The sequence below is a fragment of the Lithobates pipiens genome, unplaced genomic scaffold (assembly GCF_037356315.1).
Source record: "Lithobates pipiens isolate NorthernLeopardFrog02 unplaced genomic scaffold, aLitPip1_a1.2 Scaffold_25, whole genome shotgun sequence".
NCBI lineage: Eukaryota > Metazoa > Chordata > Amphibia > Anura > Ranidae > Lithobates > Lithobates pipiens.
This window is the reverse complement of record NW_027507787.1, coordinates 89132916-89146257: the sequence shown is the minus strand read 5'-3', so window position 1 is coordinate 89146257 and position 13342 is coordinate 89132916. Positions and strand designations below refer to the sequence as shown.

Genomic DNA, 13342 nt, shown 5'->3' with positions numbered 1-13342 from the left:
CTGTAGTAGCCCTAGGCTACAAACTAGAGTTCCAAGAGTTTCCACCATTGCGTTTTCAAAAATCAAACATTCCCAAGGACCCAGTAAAGAAAACGTCTTTATTTCTGGCACTGGACCGATTTACTGTGTCAGGGAGTGATAATAGCGGTTCCCTCAGAAGAGAGGGACGTGGGTTTTTATTCAAATCTCTTTATTGTAGCAAAACCAAATGGAGATGTCAGACCCATTCTAGATCTCAGGAATCTGAATCACTTCCTAAACATCTGCTCCTTTCGAATGGAGTCGATTCGGTCAGTTGTTTCCACTCTATGGGGAGGAGAGGTTCTAGCATCCATAGATAGCAAGGATGTGTATCTACATTATTATTGTTATTATTATTATTATTATTCAGGTTTTATATAGCGCCAATAGTTTGCGCAGAGCTTCCAATTTTTCCCGCTCACCAGAAGTTTCTGCGGTTTGCGGTTGAGCAGCTTCACTTTGAATTTGTGGCCTTGCCTTTTGGGTTGGCCACCGCTCCCCGACTGTTTACAAAAGTGTTAGCCCCAGTATTAGCAAGACTAAGGGGCCAGAGTATAGCAGTAATGCTAATGCTATAGCAGTAATGTTCCGACAAACAAAATTTGAACTTCAAATTTCTCGGCTCGTCGTACATGTTGTACGTCACTAGGTTCTTGATGTTCGGAATTTCTGACAAGATTTGTGTGACCATGTGTATACAAGACAAGTTTGAGCCAACGTCCATCTGAAAAAAAAAACATGGATTTTGTTGTCGGAAAATCATATCATGTGTACAGGGCATAAGAGAGGCGGTCCAGGCAGTCAAGGCAAAGAAGGGTCCTTCCATTCGCCTTTGCATGAGATTACTAGGGAAAATGGCAGCTTCCTTCGAAACGGTTCCCTATGCCCAGTTTATTCAAGTTTTGGGCAGAGAAACATGTTCCTTGCCTATCTGCAGTCTAAATTCCAGGTGTGGAAAATTGGCAGGCAGATTTTCTGAGCCATCAAGATTTGTTGCTGGGAGAATAGTCTCTACATCCCAATGTCTTTTTGGCCATATGCCAAAGATGGGGTACGCCGGACGTAGATATATTGGTGTCCAGATTCAACAAGAAGTTGGACAACTTTGTGGCGAGAACAAGGGATCCACTTGCACTCTGAGTAGATGCATTAGTGATCCTGTGGAATCAGTTTTCACTGATTTATGCATACACTCCAGTTCAGTTGCTACCATGGCTGCTTCACAGATCAGGGAAGAAGTGAAGCCGGTAATCCTAGTGGCCCTGGCATGGCCCAGAAGACCCTGGTATGCAGGGATCGTGAGAATGGCAGTAGGGGAGTCTTTGACTCTTCCAAATCGTTCGGACCTGCTGTTGCAGGGACCGGTATTCCATCCTGCCTTACAAACGCTAAATTTAATGGTGTGGCTATTAAAGCCCACATTCTAAAAAATCGGGGGCTTTCAGGTTCGGTAGTAACCACCCTGATTAACTTGGCGTCCGCGTTTATAGCCAAATGACGGCTACAGCATGGACCTGAATTTCCAGGAGGCAGTCATATGATGTCCTCCCCTTTGCGTGCGTGCTATGATCACCGAGATCCCAGCCCCTTACCACGTGATCAGCTGTCAGCCAATGACAGCTGATCACGTGTGTAAACAAAAGCTTGGTAATCGTCGATCACCGGCTTATGCGCATGGGACATCGGTCCCGAAGAGGAAGGAGGCACATCTGCCTCATATGTGCACACCAGTATCCTCTGCCGGTGCCACCTGCCATTGCCACCTGCCAGTGGTGCCAATCAGTGCCTCATCAGTGCCACCTAGCAGTGCTGCCTATCAGTGTATCCTACCAGTGCCCATCACTGCCACCCATCAGTGCCCACCAGTGCCACCTATCAATGTCCTTCAGTGCCACCCATCAGTGCCACCTCTGATGCCACATACAAACGATCGGACTATCCGGTGGACTTAGTCCAGCGGACAACCCGCCGGACTTTGCCGCAGAGGTCCCCCAGACTTTCCGAACGAGCGGACCTGCCCACACACGACCGGACTATGGCGGGAGTCCGTAGGACTTTTGAAATGAACGGACTTGCCCACACACGGAGTAAAGTCTGTTCATTTTGAATGTGGCTCCAGGTAGACGGGACTAGCGAGAGAAGTGTATGTCACCGCCTCCATCGGCGAGATTGACACCTTGCTAGCCCCGTCACCTGGTATGGATTTAAAGGGGAAGCCCTAAACCGAAAAAATGGCACGGGGGTCCCCCCAAAGTCCGTAGCAGACCCTTATCCGAGCACACAGCCCGGACGGTCAGGAAAGGAGGTGGGAACAAGCGAGCCCCCCCCCATCCTGAGCTGTACCAGGCCGTGTGCCCTCAACATGGGGGGGTGCTTTGGGGAAGGGGGGCCCTGCCCCCCACCCAACAGCACCTTTTTCCCATGTTGATGAGGACAAGGGCCTCTTCCCGATAACCCTGGCCATTGGTTGTCATGGTCTGCGGACGGGGGGCTTATCAGAAATCCAGGAGCATCCTTTAATAAGGGGCCCACAGATTCCGGCCCCCCACCGTATGTAAAGGAGTATGGGGTACCATGTACCCCTACCCATTCACCTGAGGAAAAAAGTGTACATAAAAAAACACAACACAGGTTTTTAAAATACTTTATTAGACAGCTCCGGGGTCTTCTCTTCTTCCGTCTTCGGGGGTCTTCTGGCCAGACTCCTCCACTATCTTCTGCTCTTTTACTAGCTCTTTTACTAGCGGAGGAGCCCAGTTTTCTCCTTTGCCACCACCGTTCGGGGTCTTCTTCCGACTTTGGGGGTCTTGTCCCGCTATTCGGGGGTCTTGTCCCGCTCTTCGGTCCTTCTTACCGGGCCTCCGCTTTCTTCCAGCTCTTTAACTAGAGTTGGCCCGGTCTGCTGTCGCCGCCACCTTCTGCTTCTTCTTATCTTCTTCCGATGTTGACAAAATGCTCTCTCTGGCCGCAATGGCAGGGGTACGTTGTGCGGTGACTTATATAGGGACAAGGGACGGGGTCACCAGGTGATGTCACATGGTGACCCCACCCCTTATGATGTCACAGTCCCAGCATCCAGCCCCTTGTCCCTATATAAGTCGTCTCACAACGTATCCCTGCCATTGTGCCCAGAGAAAGCGTTGTCAACATAGGAAGAAGGAAGAAGAAAGAAGAAGCAGAAGGTTGCGACAGCGACAGAAGACAGGGCCTACGCTAGTTAAAGAACTGGAAGAAGAAAGTGGAGGCCCAGCAAGAAGAACCGAAGAGCGGGACAAGACCCCAGAAGAGTGGGACAAGACCCCTGAAGTCAGTAGAAGCCTGGACGGCGACGGTGACGAAGGAGAAAGCCGGGCTCCTCCGCTAGTAAAAGAGCTAGTAAAAGAGCAGAAGACAACGGAGTCTGGCCAGAAGACCCCGAAGACGGAAGAAGAGAAGACCCCGCAGGGCCCCCCTTCCCCAAAGTACCCCCCACATTGAGGGCGTGCTCGCTCGTCCCCACCCCCTTTCCTGACCGGCCGGGCTGCGTGCTCAGATAAGGGTCTGCTACGGACTTTGGGGGGACCCCCACGTCGTTTTTTGGCTTCCCTTTTAAATCCATACTAGGTGATGGGGCTAGCAAGGTGTCAATTTCGCCGATGGAGGCGTTCGACATTCACTTCCCTCGCTAGTCCCATCTACCTGGAGTCATGTTCAAAATGAACGGACTTTTCTCTGTGTGTGGGTGAGTTCGTTCATTTCAAAAGTTCGGTGGACTAGCACGCAGACAGGCGGATTTTGAGTCAAAACTTTTTTCCAAGTCCGCCGGACTTTTGGGAAGAAAAAGTCCACCGGAGCCCACACACGGACGAATTGTCTGCCTAACAATCCGATCGTGTGTACGTGGCATGAGTGTCACCTCTCACTACACACCAGTGCAGCCCATCGGTGTCCATCAGTGCAGCCCATCGGTACCCATCAGTGCAGCCTCATCAGCGTATATCAATGAAGGAGAAAAATTACCTGTTTGCAAAATTTTATAACAAAATATAAAAAAGATATACTTTTTTTTTATTCGGTCTTTTTACATTTTTTTTAACAAAAAATAAAAACCGCAGAGGTGATCAAAAGAAAGCTATATTTGTGAATTTGGGTAGAGTGTTGTATGACGCGCAATTGTCATTCAAAGTGCGACAGCGCTGAAAGCTGAAAATTGGTCTGGACATGGGGGGCTTTAAGTGGCCAGTAAGCAAGTGGTTAATGTCAAAAAGCCAGCCTCCAGGACCATTTATTACAGTGCCTGGAAGGCCTACGTCACTTGGTGTGAAACCAAGGGTTGGCATCATCGTAAGTATATCATAGGAAGAATTCTGACCTTTCTACAATTAGGCGTAGAAATTAAGCTGGCCTTGAGTACAATCAGGGGTCAAATTTCGGCCTTCGCAGTGTTTTTTCCAAAGACTGCTTGCTTCGCACTCTTTGGTCCGGGTATTCATACAAGGGGTAACTCAGATAAGTCCGCCAGTTAGCATACCCTTGTGCCCATTGGACTTGAACATGGTTTTGTCAGTGTTGCAAAGACAACCCTTTGAACCTATACGGAATATTCCTTTGATCATTTTGACAAGGAAATTGGTATTCCTAGTTGCAATAACCTCTGCAAGAAGAGTATCAGAATTGGCTGCTTTCTCTTGTAAAGAGCCATACTTAATCATTCACAAGGATAAGGTGATGCTGCGTCCGCACTCAACCTTTTTCCAAAAGTGTCTGGTTTTCATCTGAATCAAGATGTTTCCTTACCTTCCTTTTTCCCAGAACCTCGTTCTGCAGAAGAAAAATGATTACATTCTCTCGATGTAGTGAGAGCAATTAAAGCTTATCTGAAAGTGACTGCTCAGATACGGAAAACTGATGTCTTGTTTGTGTTGCCAGAAGGCCCTAGAAAGGGTCAGGCAGCATCAAAATCTACTGTTGCTAAGTGGATTCGTCAGGTCATTAATCAGGCTTATGACCTAAAAAGAAGGGTTCCTCCCTAAAGCGCACTTTACCAGGGCAGTCTGTGCTTCATGGGCAGTGCATCACCAAGCCTCCGTGACTCAGGTTTGCAAGGCCTCTACTTGGTAGTCAGTACATACATTCATGAGATTATATCAAATGGATGTAAGATGGCAAGAGGACACTGCCTTCGGGCGCAGTGTGCTGCAAGCAGCAGTATAGGTCCTCACACCTGGCGGTGGCTATTTGCTTTGTGTCTCCCTCTTCTCAGGTGGCATTGCTTTGGGACATTCGATATAGTTGTAACTATGGTGCTCTGTGTCCCGTGATGTACGATAAAGAAAATAGGATTTTTATAACAGTGTACCTGTAAAATCCTTTTCTTGGAGTACATCACGGGACACAGAGGTTCCTTCCCTCTTATTGGGATATGTGTATATATTGCTTTGCTACAAAAACTGAGATACTCCTGGTATAGGAGGGGTTATATAGGGAGGGGCACTTCCTGTTTCTTTTTTGATTATACCAGTGTCCATTCACCTAAAGGTGGCCTATAACTCATATAGTTATTACTGTGGTGCGCTGTGTCCCGTGATGTACTCCAAGATAAGGATTTTACAGGTAAGCTGTTATAAAAATCACATGAATACACACACACAGTATATCACAAAATTGAATACACCCCTCCCATTTTTACAAATATTTTATTATATCTTTTCATGTGACAACACTGAAGAAATGACACTTTGCTATAATGTAAAATAGTGAGTGTACAGCTTGTATAACAGTGTACATTTGCTGTCCCCTTAAACTACCTCAACACACAGCCATTAATGTCTAAACCACTGGCAACAAGTGAGTCAGGTGTGAATGAGGAGCAGGTGTGTTAAATTTGGTGTTATCGCTCTCACTCTCTCATACAGGTCACCGGAAGTTCAACAGGGCACCTAATGGCAAAGAACACTCTGTGGATCTGAAAAAAAGTATTGTTGCGCTACATAAAGGTGGCCTAGGCTATAGAAAGATTTCCAAGACACTGAAACTGAGCTGCAACCCATTGGCCAAGACCATACAGCTGTTTAACAGGACAGGTTCCAATGAGAATAGCCCTCGCTATGGTCGACCGAAGTAGTTGAGTGCACGTGCTCAGCGTCATATCCAGAGGTTGTCTTTGGGGAATAGATGTATGAGTGCTGTCAGCATTGCTGCAGAGGTTGAAGGGATGGGGGGGGGGGGGTCAGCTTGTCAGTTCTCACACCATACGCTACACACTGCATCAAATTAGTCTGCATGGCTGTCATCCCAGAAGGAATCCTCTTCTAGAGATGATGCACAAGAAAGCCCGCAAACAGTTTACTGAAGACAAGCAGACTAAGCACATGGATTACCATGTCTTGTGGTCTGATGAGACCAAGATAAACTTATTTGGTTCAGATGGTGTCAAGTGTGTGTGGCGGCAACCAGGTAAGGAGTACAAAGACAAGTGTGTCTTGCCTACAGTCAAGCATAATGGTGGGAGTGTCATGGTCTGCGGGTGCATGAGTGATGCCGGCACTGGAGAGCTACAGTTCATTGAGGGAACCATGAATGGCAACATGTACTATGACATACTTAAGCAGAGCAGGATCCCTTCCCTTCGCAGAGCAGTATTCCAACATGATAATGACCCCAAACACACCTCCAAAACCACCACTGCCTTACTAAAGAAGCTGAGGGTAAAGGTGATGGACTGACCAAGCATGTCTCCAGACCTAAACCCTATTGAGCATCTGTGGGACATCCTTAAATGAAAGGTGAAGGAGCACAAGGTCTCTAACATCCACCAGCTCCATGATGTCATCATGAAGGAGTGGAAGAGCACTCCAGTGGCATCCACCTTTGTAGCTCTAGTGAACTCCATGCCCAAGAGGGTTAAGGCAGTGCTGGGAAATAATGGTGGCCACACAAAATATTGACACTTTGTCCCCAATTTGGACATTTTCACTTAGGGGTGTACTCACTTTTGTTGTCAGCGGTTTAGACATTAATGGCTGTGTGTTGAGTTATTGTAGCAAAGTGTAATTTCTTCATTGTTGTTACATAAAAAGATATAAAATATTTACAAAAATGTGAGGGGTGTACTCACTCTTGTGAGATACTGTGTGTGTGTGTGTATGTATGTGTATGTGTATATATATATATATATTTTTTTTTTTGGCTAGGCACATCAAATTGGACTCGTTCAACTGTATTTTTGTTTACAGGTTAAACAATGCTTTTAAATATCGTGTCATGTCAAAAAGCGATTTTAGTCATAGGAGGAGCCACATGGGTTCAGCCCAATCCCTATAACTTTAGTTGCATCATATGCCTGTAATGAAGGATGTTCCACACAGTGAAGGCAGCTGGATTTTGGAGCAATCTTTGCTGCAGGGATGTTCCATCCTCTTCCTGGCTCTAGACTTCCAGTGCTGCAGTGCTTGACAGTTTTGGATCTATAAGCAGAACAGCAATACAGATGGTCTGATAGGGACACACTCCCTCCATCATTGTCCTTCCTCCTCCTCCATTGAGAAATGTTCTTTTATTAATCACACTGTAACATGATCTGTAAAGGATGGGGGGAATCCCGTGACTGATCAAACTCCAGGCTTCTCCCCCACAACCGTGGCCAGTGGTTGTAAAGGTCTATAGATGGGCTGGCTTTGCAGAATCCACTTTTAATAATAAAGGGGGCTACAGATACCAGCTCTACCCTTTGTGAAAAAGTATTGGGTACAAAATACCCCTACGTATTCACAAAAAAAGTAGATGCCACCCAGAAATTAACTGAGAAGCCTGCTGCCAACCAACTCACAGGTAAAAAAAAATGGGTGGAACTCCACTTTAAGAACCAGTGACAGATTAAAAAGGAAAATAAACTGTTGCTGTAACTGCTTAAAAAGTGGTGCTCTAGATATACAGTTGGATGAATGACAAATTAAAAATATCACTTCTATATTTGAAGCTTGGTTCCTGTTGATCATAGTGCCGAATGGGCAAAAGTCAGATCTTCGCTACTGTTAACCATTGTTGCACCAGAAGTCCAGAGACAGGAATATGACAGCCATCCCTGCAGTGAAGATTTCTCTCGGATCCACCTGCCAGCACAAGGGACATACTTCCTTACAGGCAAATTATGTTACCAAAGCTATAGGAATGATTTTCTTCTCTAAACATCAGCTGTAAATTTCTTATGTAGTCCAAAGATATGTTCATGTCATGATTCCCAACAGTTTTTTTGATCGCTGGGAAGTTTTGAGTGTTCCAGCTATTCTTCCTAATAGCTCTATAAAATAAGACCTCAAGCGAAAGAAGAGACTGTCAGGCTGTGTAACGCTGAAGGATAAACCAAACTCTGATATATAAATTTTGGGTGTACTTACCTTCTAATGTGTTTATTTGCATGTACAGGTTGGAGGCCATGTTCTCCGTGGAATTTTCATTTTTACATATCTGCTGCAGTTTTCCGTTTCCGTTAGTCTTTGTGTGTTTGCCTGTCGGGCCCAAGTGCACGGAAATTCAACACAACCTGCTCAGGTAAGTGCCAGAAAAGTCAGATCTTTAACACAAAGTGACAGGGGAAAAGCAGTAGCCTACTGTGCATGCATTTGTGTGTTGGCGTGCCACTCATTTTAAATGGAATCTAAACTTACATCCATACACAGATACATTATAGTTCACTGCAGCACATGAAATGCCTCACAATGTGCTTCAAAAAATATGCAAGCAGACCTTTTTGTGCTTTGAGGTGTGTTACAGCACAATCATTTTTGAATAGGTTGCCTTACACAGTGCACCAGAATGTGTCTCAGTGCACAAAAAACAAATTTCCTGTGGTCCACTGTATTCTGGTGCAAACTGGCCTTTAAAGTAAGCAGTTCAGCCCTACACTGCTCGCTAATGTCAGAGGACACCACCATTTTTATGGTCTGCCTGCAGTTATAATTCATTAAGGAATAATACTGAAAATAATATATATATGTACATACTCACACATTGCTCAAAAAAATTAAAGGAACACTATGAAAACACATCAGATCTCAATGAGGAAAATATACTGGATATCTATACTGATATGAACTTATGAACTATGTAATGTGTTAGGAGCGAAAGCATGCCACATAGTTTGATGAAAATCAAATTCAGCCCTCTGTAGGTTTATCATTTTAAAGGCCCCCCGAAAATCAAAGTGAAAAAATTATGCAGCAGGGTAGTCCATTTTTCTGAAATTTAATTGCAGCAACTCAGAATGGCACTCGGTAGTTTGTATCGCCCCCACGTTCTTGTATGCATGACTGACAATGTTGGGGCATGCTCCTAAAGGGACGACAGATGGTGTCCTGAGGTATTTCCTCCCAGATCTGGACCAGGGTATCACTGGGCTCCTGAACAGACTGATGTGCAACCTAGCAGCATCGGATGGACCGAAACTAAAAGTCCCAGAGGTGTTCTATTGGATTTAGGCGAGTGTGGGGGCCATTCAATGGTATAATTTCATTCATTTTCCAGAAACTGGTTATATACTCTCACCACATGAGGCCAGGCAGTGTCATGCACTAGGAGGAACCCAGGACCCACTGCACCAGCATAGGGTCTGACAATGGGTCCAACAATTTCATCAAGATACCTAATGGCAGTCAGGGTGCCATAGGTCATTTGGACAAGAAGTGTGGGGAGATCTTCCCAGTTGGAATATACATCAATAATAACCTGAAAAGGGTTCTAACCCATTCACATGCTACTTAAAAGATGGTATTTGTTGCTGTCTATATCCTCACTTCCTGTACCAGAGGCAGTTGTTGCCAAAGCAGAAAGTGGGGATCTAGGAGTTCACTGGTATTACCAGAACGAAAGACAGGATGTGGAAAGACATTTTCTCATTGGGGACATGACCCATGCATCCGGGAGTTCACCCCTTCTCTGCAAACCCCCTTTTACCTATTCCTTCCCCCCTTTTGACCTTTAACCTTTTCCACTCAACCCTCCCCCAAATAAATAGACCACACCGGAGTTTGGAGTGTAAATGGTCATAGAAGCCTTTATTTAACAAATGTTCAAACCAAAAACTTAAATAAATAACTTTATTACTATATATAAAACACTATATTGCAACGGCAATTTAAAACTCCCAGTCAGTTGGTCTTTGACAAAAAACAACACAAGATACTAGCGCTTTAAAAGATACAGTTTTCATCAAAGCAAGATGTTTTTTTTTTAAAGTTATCTGAGAAAACAGTACTTGGAATTTGCTAGCAATCCAGAAAGGTTGCTTGCTGTCCTTAGAGGATAAGGGATGTATGTGCACAATCACCTGCGGCTTATGCTTCTTTAGAGTGAAGTCATCTCATGAATAGGATACCAATAAAAGAATATATATATAAGAATATATAGAAGAGCGTCAAATCAGTAAAAAGTGCATTTATTTTATACAATCAAGAAAAGACTCACTTACATCCATAATTATTATTGTCCTCTGTTTGATAGTCTAATCACTGTTCCCTTTCACTGGTGCTGTTACTGGATGAATCCTCCTCCACAGCGCGCTAGGGGAAGCTCCGCTGTGTTCTGTGATGCACAGAGACACAGACTGGCTCGTAGACAGCGTGTGACGTCAGCCGGGGGGGTACCCAAAAGCACAACGCGTTTCTGAACTTGCGTAAGCCTCGTTCGGGCATGAGCGCTCCTTTCTCAAGTGCAGTGTCATGGGAGGGATGCCTAACACAGGCATCCAGCACAGAATAAACAGATCAATGGGCTGCACTGAGGAATGAGGCTCGAAAGGTAAGTGAAAATATAAATATTTATTAAGGAAAAAGGCACACGTGCAAACCAAACAAACACAGCAAACCATAAACAAGCAAGAACACAAATAATACACAGCAAACCATAAACAAGCAAGAACACAAATAATACACAGCAAACCCCAAAACCCTAAACTAACTAACTAACTATATACATGGAAAGGGAACACATATATAACAAGGCAGGGATGAGAGACAAGGGGAACAGGAGGCCAGGTGGAGGAAGCGGAAGGGGAGCCAAGGCAGGGATCAGGGGAGAAGTCACAGGTATAGGGAACAGAGTCCAGGACAGGAAGCAAATCAGGAACAGGTCTCAGGCAACAGGTCAGGCAGGGACAAGGCTAGCAGGAAGGATTCTGAAGCAATGAGCCTCAGTGAAGGGCGGGCTTATATACTTCCAAACCATACCACTTCAGGTGCAGCTGGATTATTAGAATGTCTGTTTGCTGGGAGACACCCGCTGGTGACCACCAGAACTGCAACCTTTGATGGCAAAAGCAACAGTGACACCAGCAGGCGATCCCAGCAACAACACCGTTCCTGACAGTTCCCCCCCCTAAGGAGTGGCCTCCGGACACTCCATTCTGCCCTTGGCCTGACAGTGCATGTAAATGGGGAAAAGTCCAGAAAGGTATCCCCTGTGATTGCTGACTTCTTTGCGCTCTCCGGCCAGAGTCTCTTAACCTACTGGGAGGCATGCCACCCAAGTCCGACAATGGAACATGTATCCCACCACCAGGGTCTGGAAGTTTAGATCTGGAAATAAAAACAGGCTGGGCAACTTGCTTTGGATCATCGGGCCGGGCAGCAGGCTCCAGGTCATCAGGCTGGGCAGCAAGCATCGGGTCATCAGCCTGGGCAGAAGGCTTGGCAGCGAGCTCCGGGTCATCAGGCTGGGCAGCGAGCTCCGGGTCATCAGGCTGGGCAGCGAGCTCCGGGTCATCAGGCTGGGCAGCGAGCTCCGGGTCATCAGGCTGGAAGGCCGGGACATCAGACTGCAAGGCATCGGACTGGAAGGCCGGGACATCAGACTGCAAGGCATCGGACTGGAAGGCCGGGACATCAGACTGCAAGGCATCGGACTGGAAGGCCGGGACATCAGACTGCAAGGCATCGGACTGGAAGGCCGGGACATCAGACTGCAAGGCATCGGACTGGAAGGCCGGGACATCAGACTGCAAGGCATCGGACTGGAAGGCCGGGACATCAGACTGCAAGGCATCGGACTGGAAGGCCGGGACATCAGACTGCAAGGCATCGGACTGGAAGGCCGGGACATCAGACTGCAAGGCATCGGGCTGGAAGGCCGGGACATCAGACTGCAAGGCATCGGGCTGGAGGGCCGGGACATCAGACTGCAAGGCATCGGGCTGGAGGGCCGGGACATCAGACTGCAAGGCATCGGGCTGGAAGGCCGGGACATCAGACTGCAAGGCATCGGGCTGGAAGGCCGGGACATCAGACTGCAAGGCATCGGGCTGGAAGGCCGGGACATCAGACTGCAAGGCATCGGGCTGGAAGGCCGGGACATCAGACTGCAAGGCATCGGGCTGGAAGGCCGGGACATCAGACTGCAAGGCATCGGACTGGAAGGCCGGGACATCAGACTGCAAGGCATCGGACTGGAAGGCCGGGACATCAGACTGCAAGGCATCGGACTGGAAGGCCGGGACATCAGACTGCAAGGCATCGGACTGGAAGGCCGGGACATCAGACTGCAAGGCATCGGACTGGAAGGCCGGGACATCAGACTGCAAGGCATCGGACTGGAAGGCCGGGACATCAGACTGCAAGGCATCGGACTGGAAGGCCGGGACATCAGACTGCAAGGCATCGGACTGGAAGGCCGGGACATCAGACTGCAAGGCATCGGATTGGAAGGCCGGGACATCAGACTGCAAGGCATCGGGCTGGAAGGCCGGGACATCAGACTGCAAGGCATCGGGCTGGAAGGCCGGGACATCAGACTGCAAGGCATCGGGCTGGAAGGCCGGGACATCAGACTGCAAGGCATCGGGCTGGAAGGCCGGGACATCAGACTGCAAGGCATCGGGCTGGAAGGCCGGGACATCAGACTGCAAGGCATCGGGCTGGAAGGCGGGGACATCAGACTGCAAGGCATCGGGCTGGAAGGCCGGGACATCAGACTGCAAGGCATCAGACTGGAAGGCCGGGACATCAGACTGCAAGGCATCAGACTGCAAGGCCGGGGCATCAGACTGCAAGGCATCAGACTGCAAGGCCGGGGCATCAGACTGCAAGGCCGGGGCATCAGACTGCAAGGCATCAGACTGCAAGGCCGGGGCATCAGACTGCAAGGCATCAGACTGCAAGGCCGGGGCATCAGACTGCAAGGCATCAGACTGCAAGGCCGGGGCATCAGACTGGAAGGCCGGGACATCAGACTGCAAGGCATCAGACTGCAAGGCCGGGGCATCAGACTGCAAGGCATCAGACTGCAAGGCCGGGGCATCAGACTGCAAGGCCGGGGCATCAGACTGCAAGGCATCAGACTGCAAGGCCGGGGC

At 47.7% G+C, this 13342-nt stretch overlaps 1 protein-coding gene across 2 annotated transcripts in view; it reads left to right on the top strand.

Moving 5' to 3' along the window:
- LOC143930373 (membrane-spanning 4-domains subfamily A member 4A-like) overlaps positions 1-13342 on the top strand; it is a 57992-nt gene that overhangs the window by 40471 nt on the left and 4179 nt on the right. For both annotated transcript variants that reach the window (XM_077454651.1, XM_077454650.1), the window contains one exon: positions 8425-8550. In XM_077454651.1, the coding sequence (XP_077310777.1) occupies positions 8425-8550 (126 nt within the window). The remainder of the gene's footprint in view (positions 1-8424; positions 8551-13342) is intronic.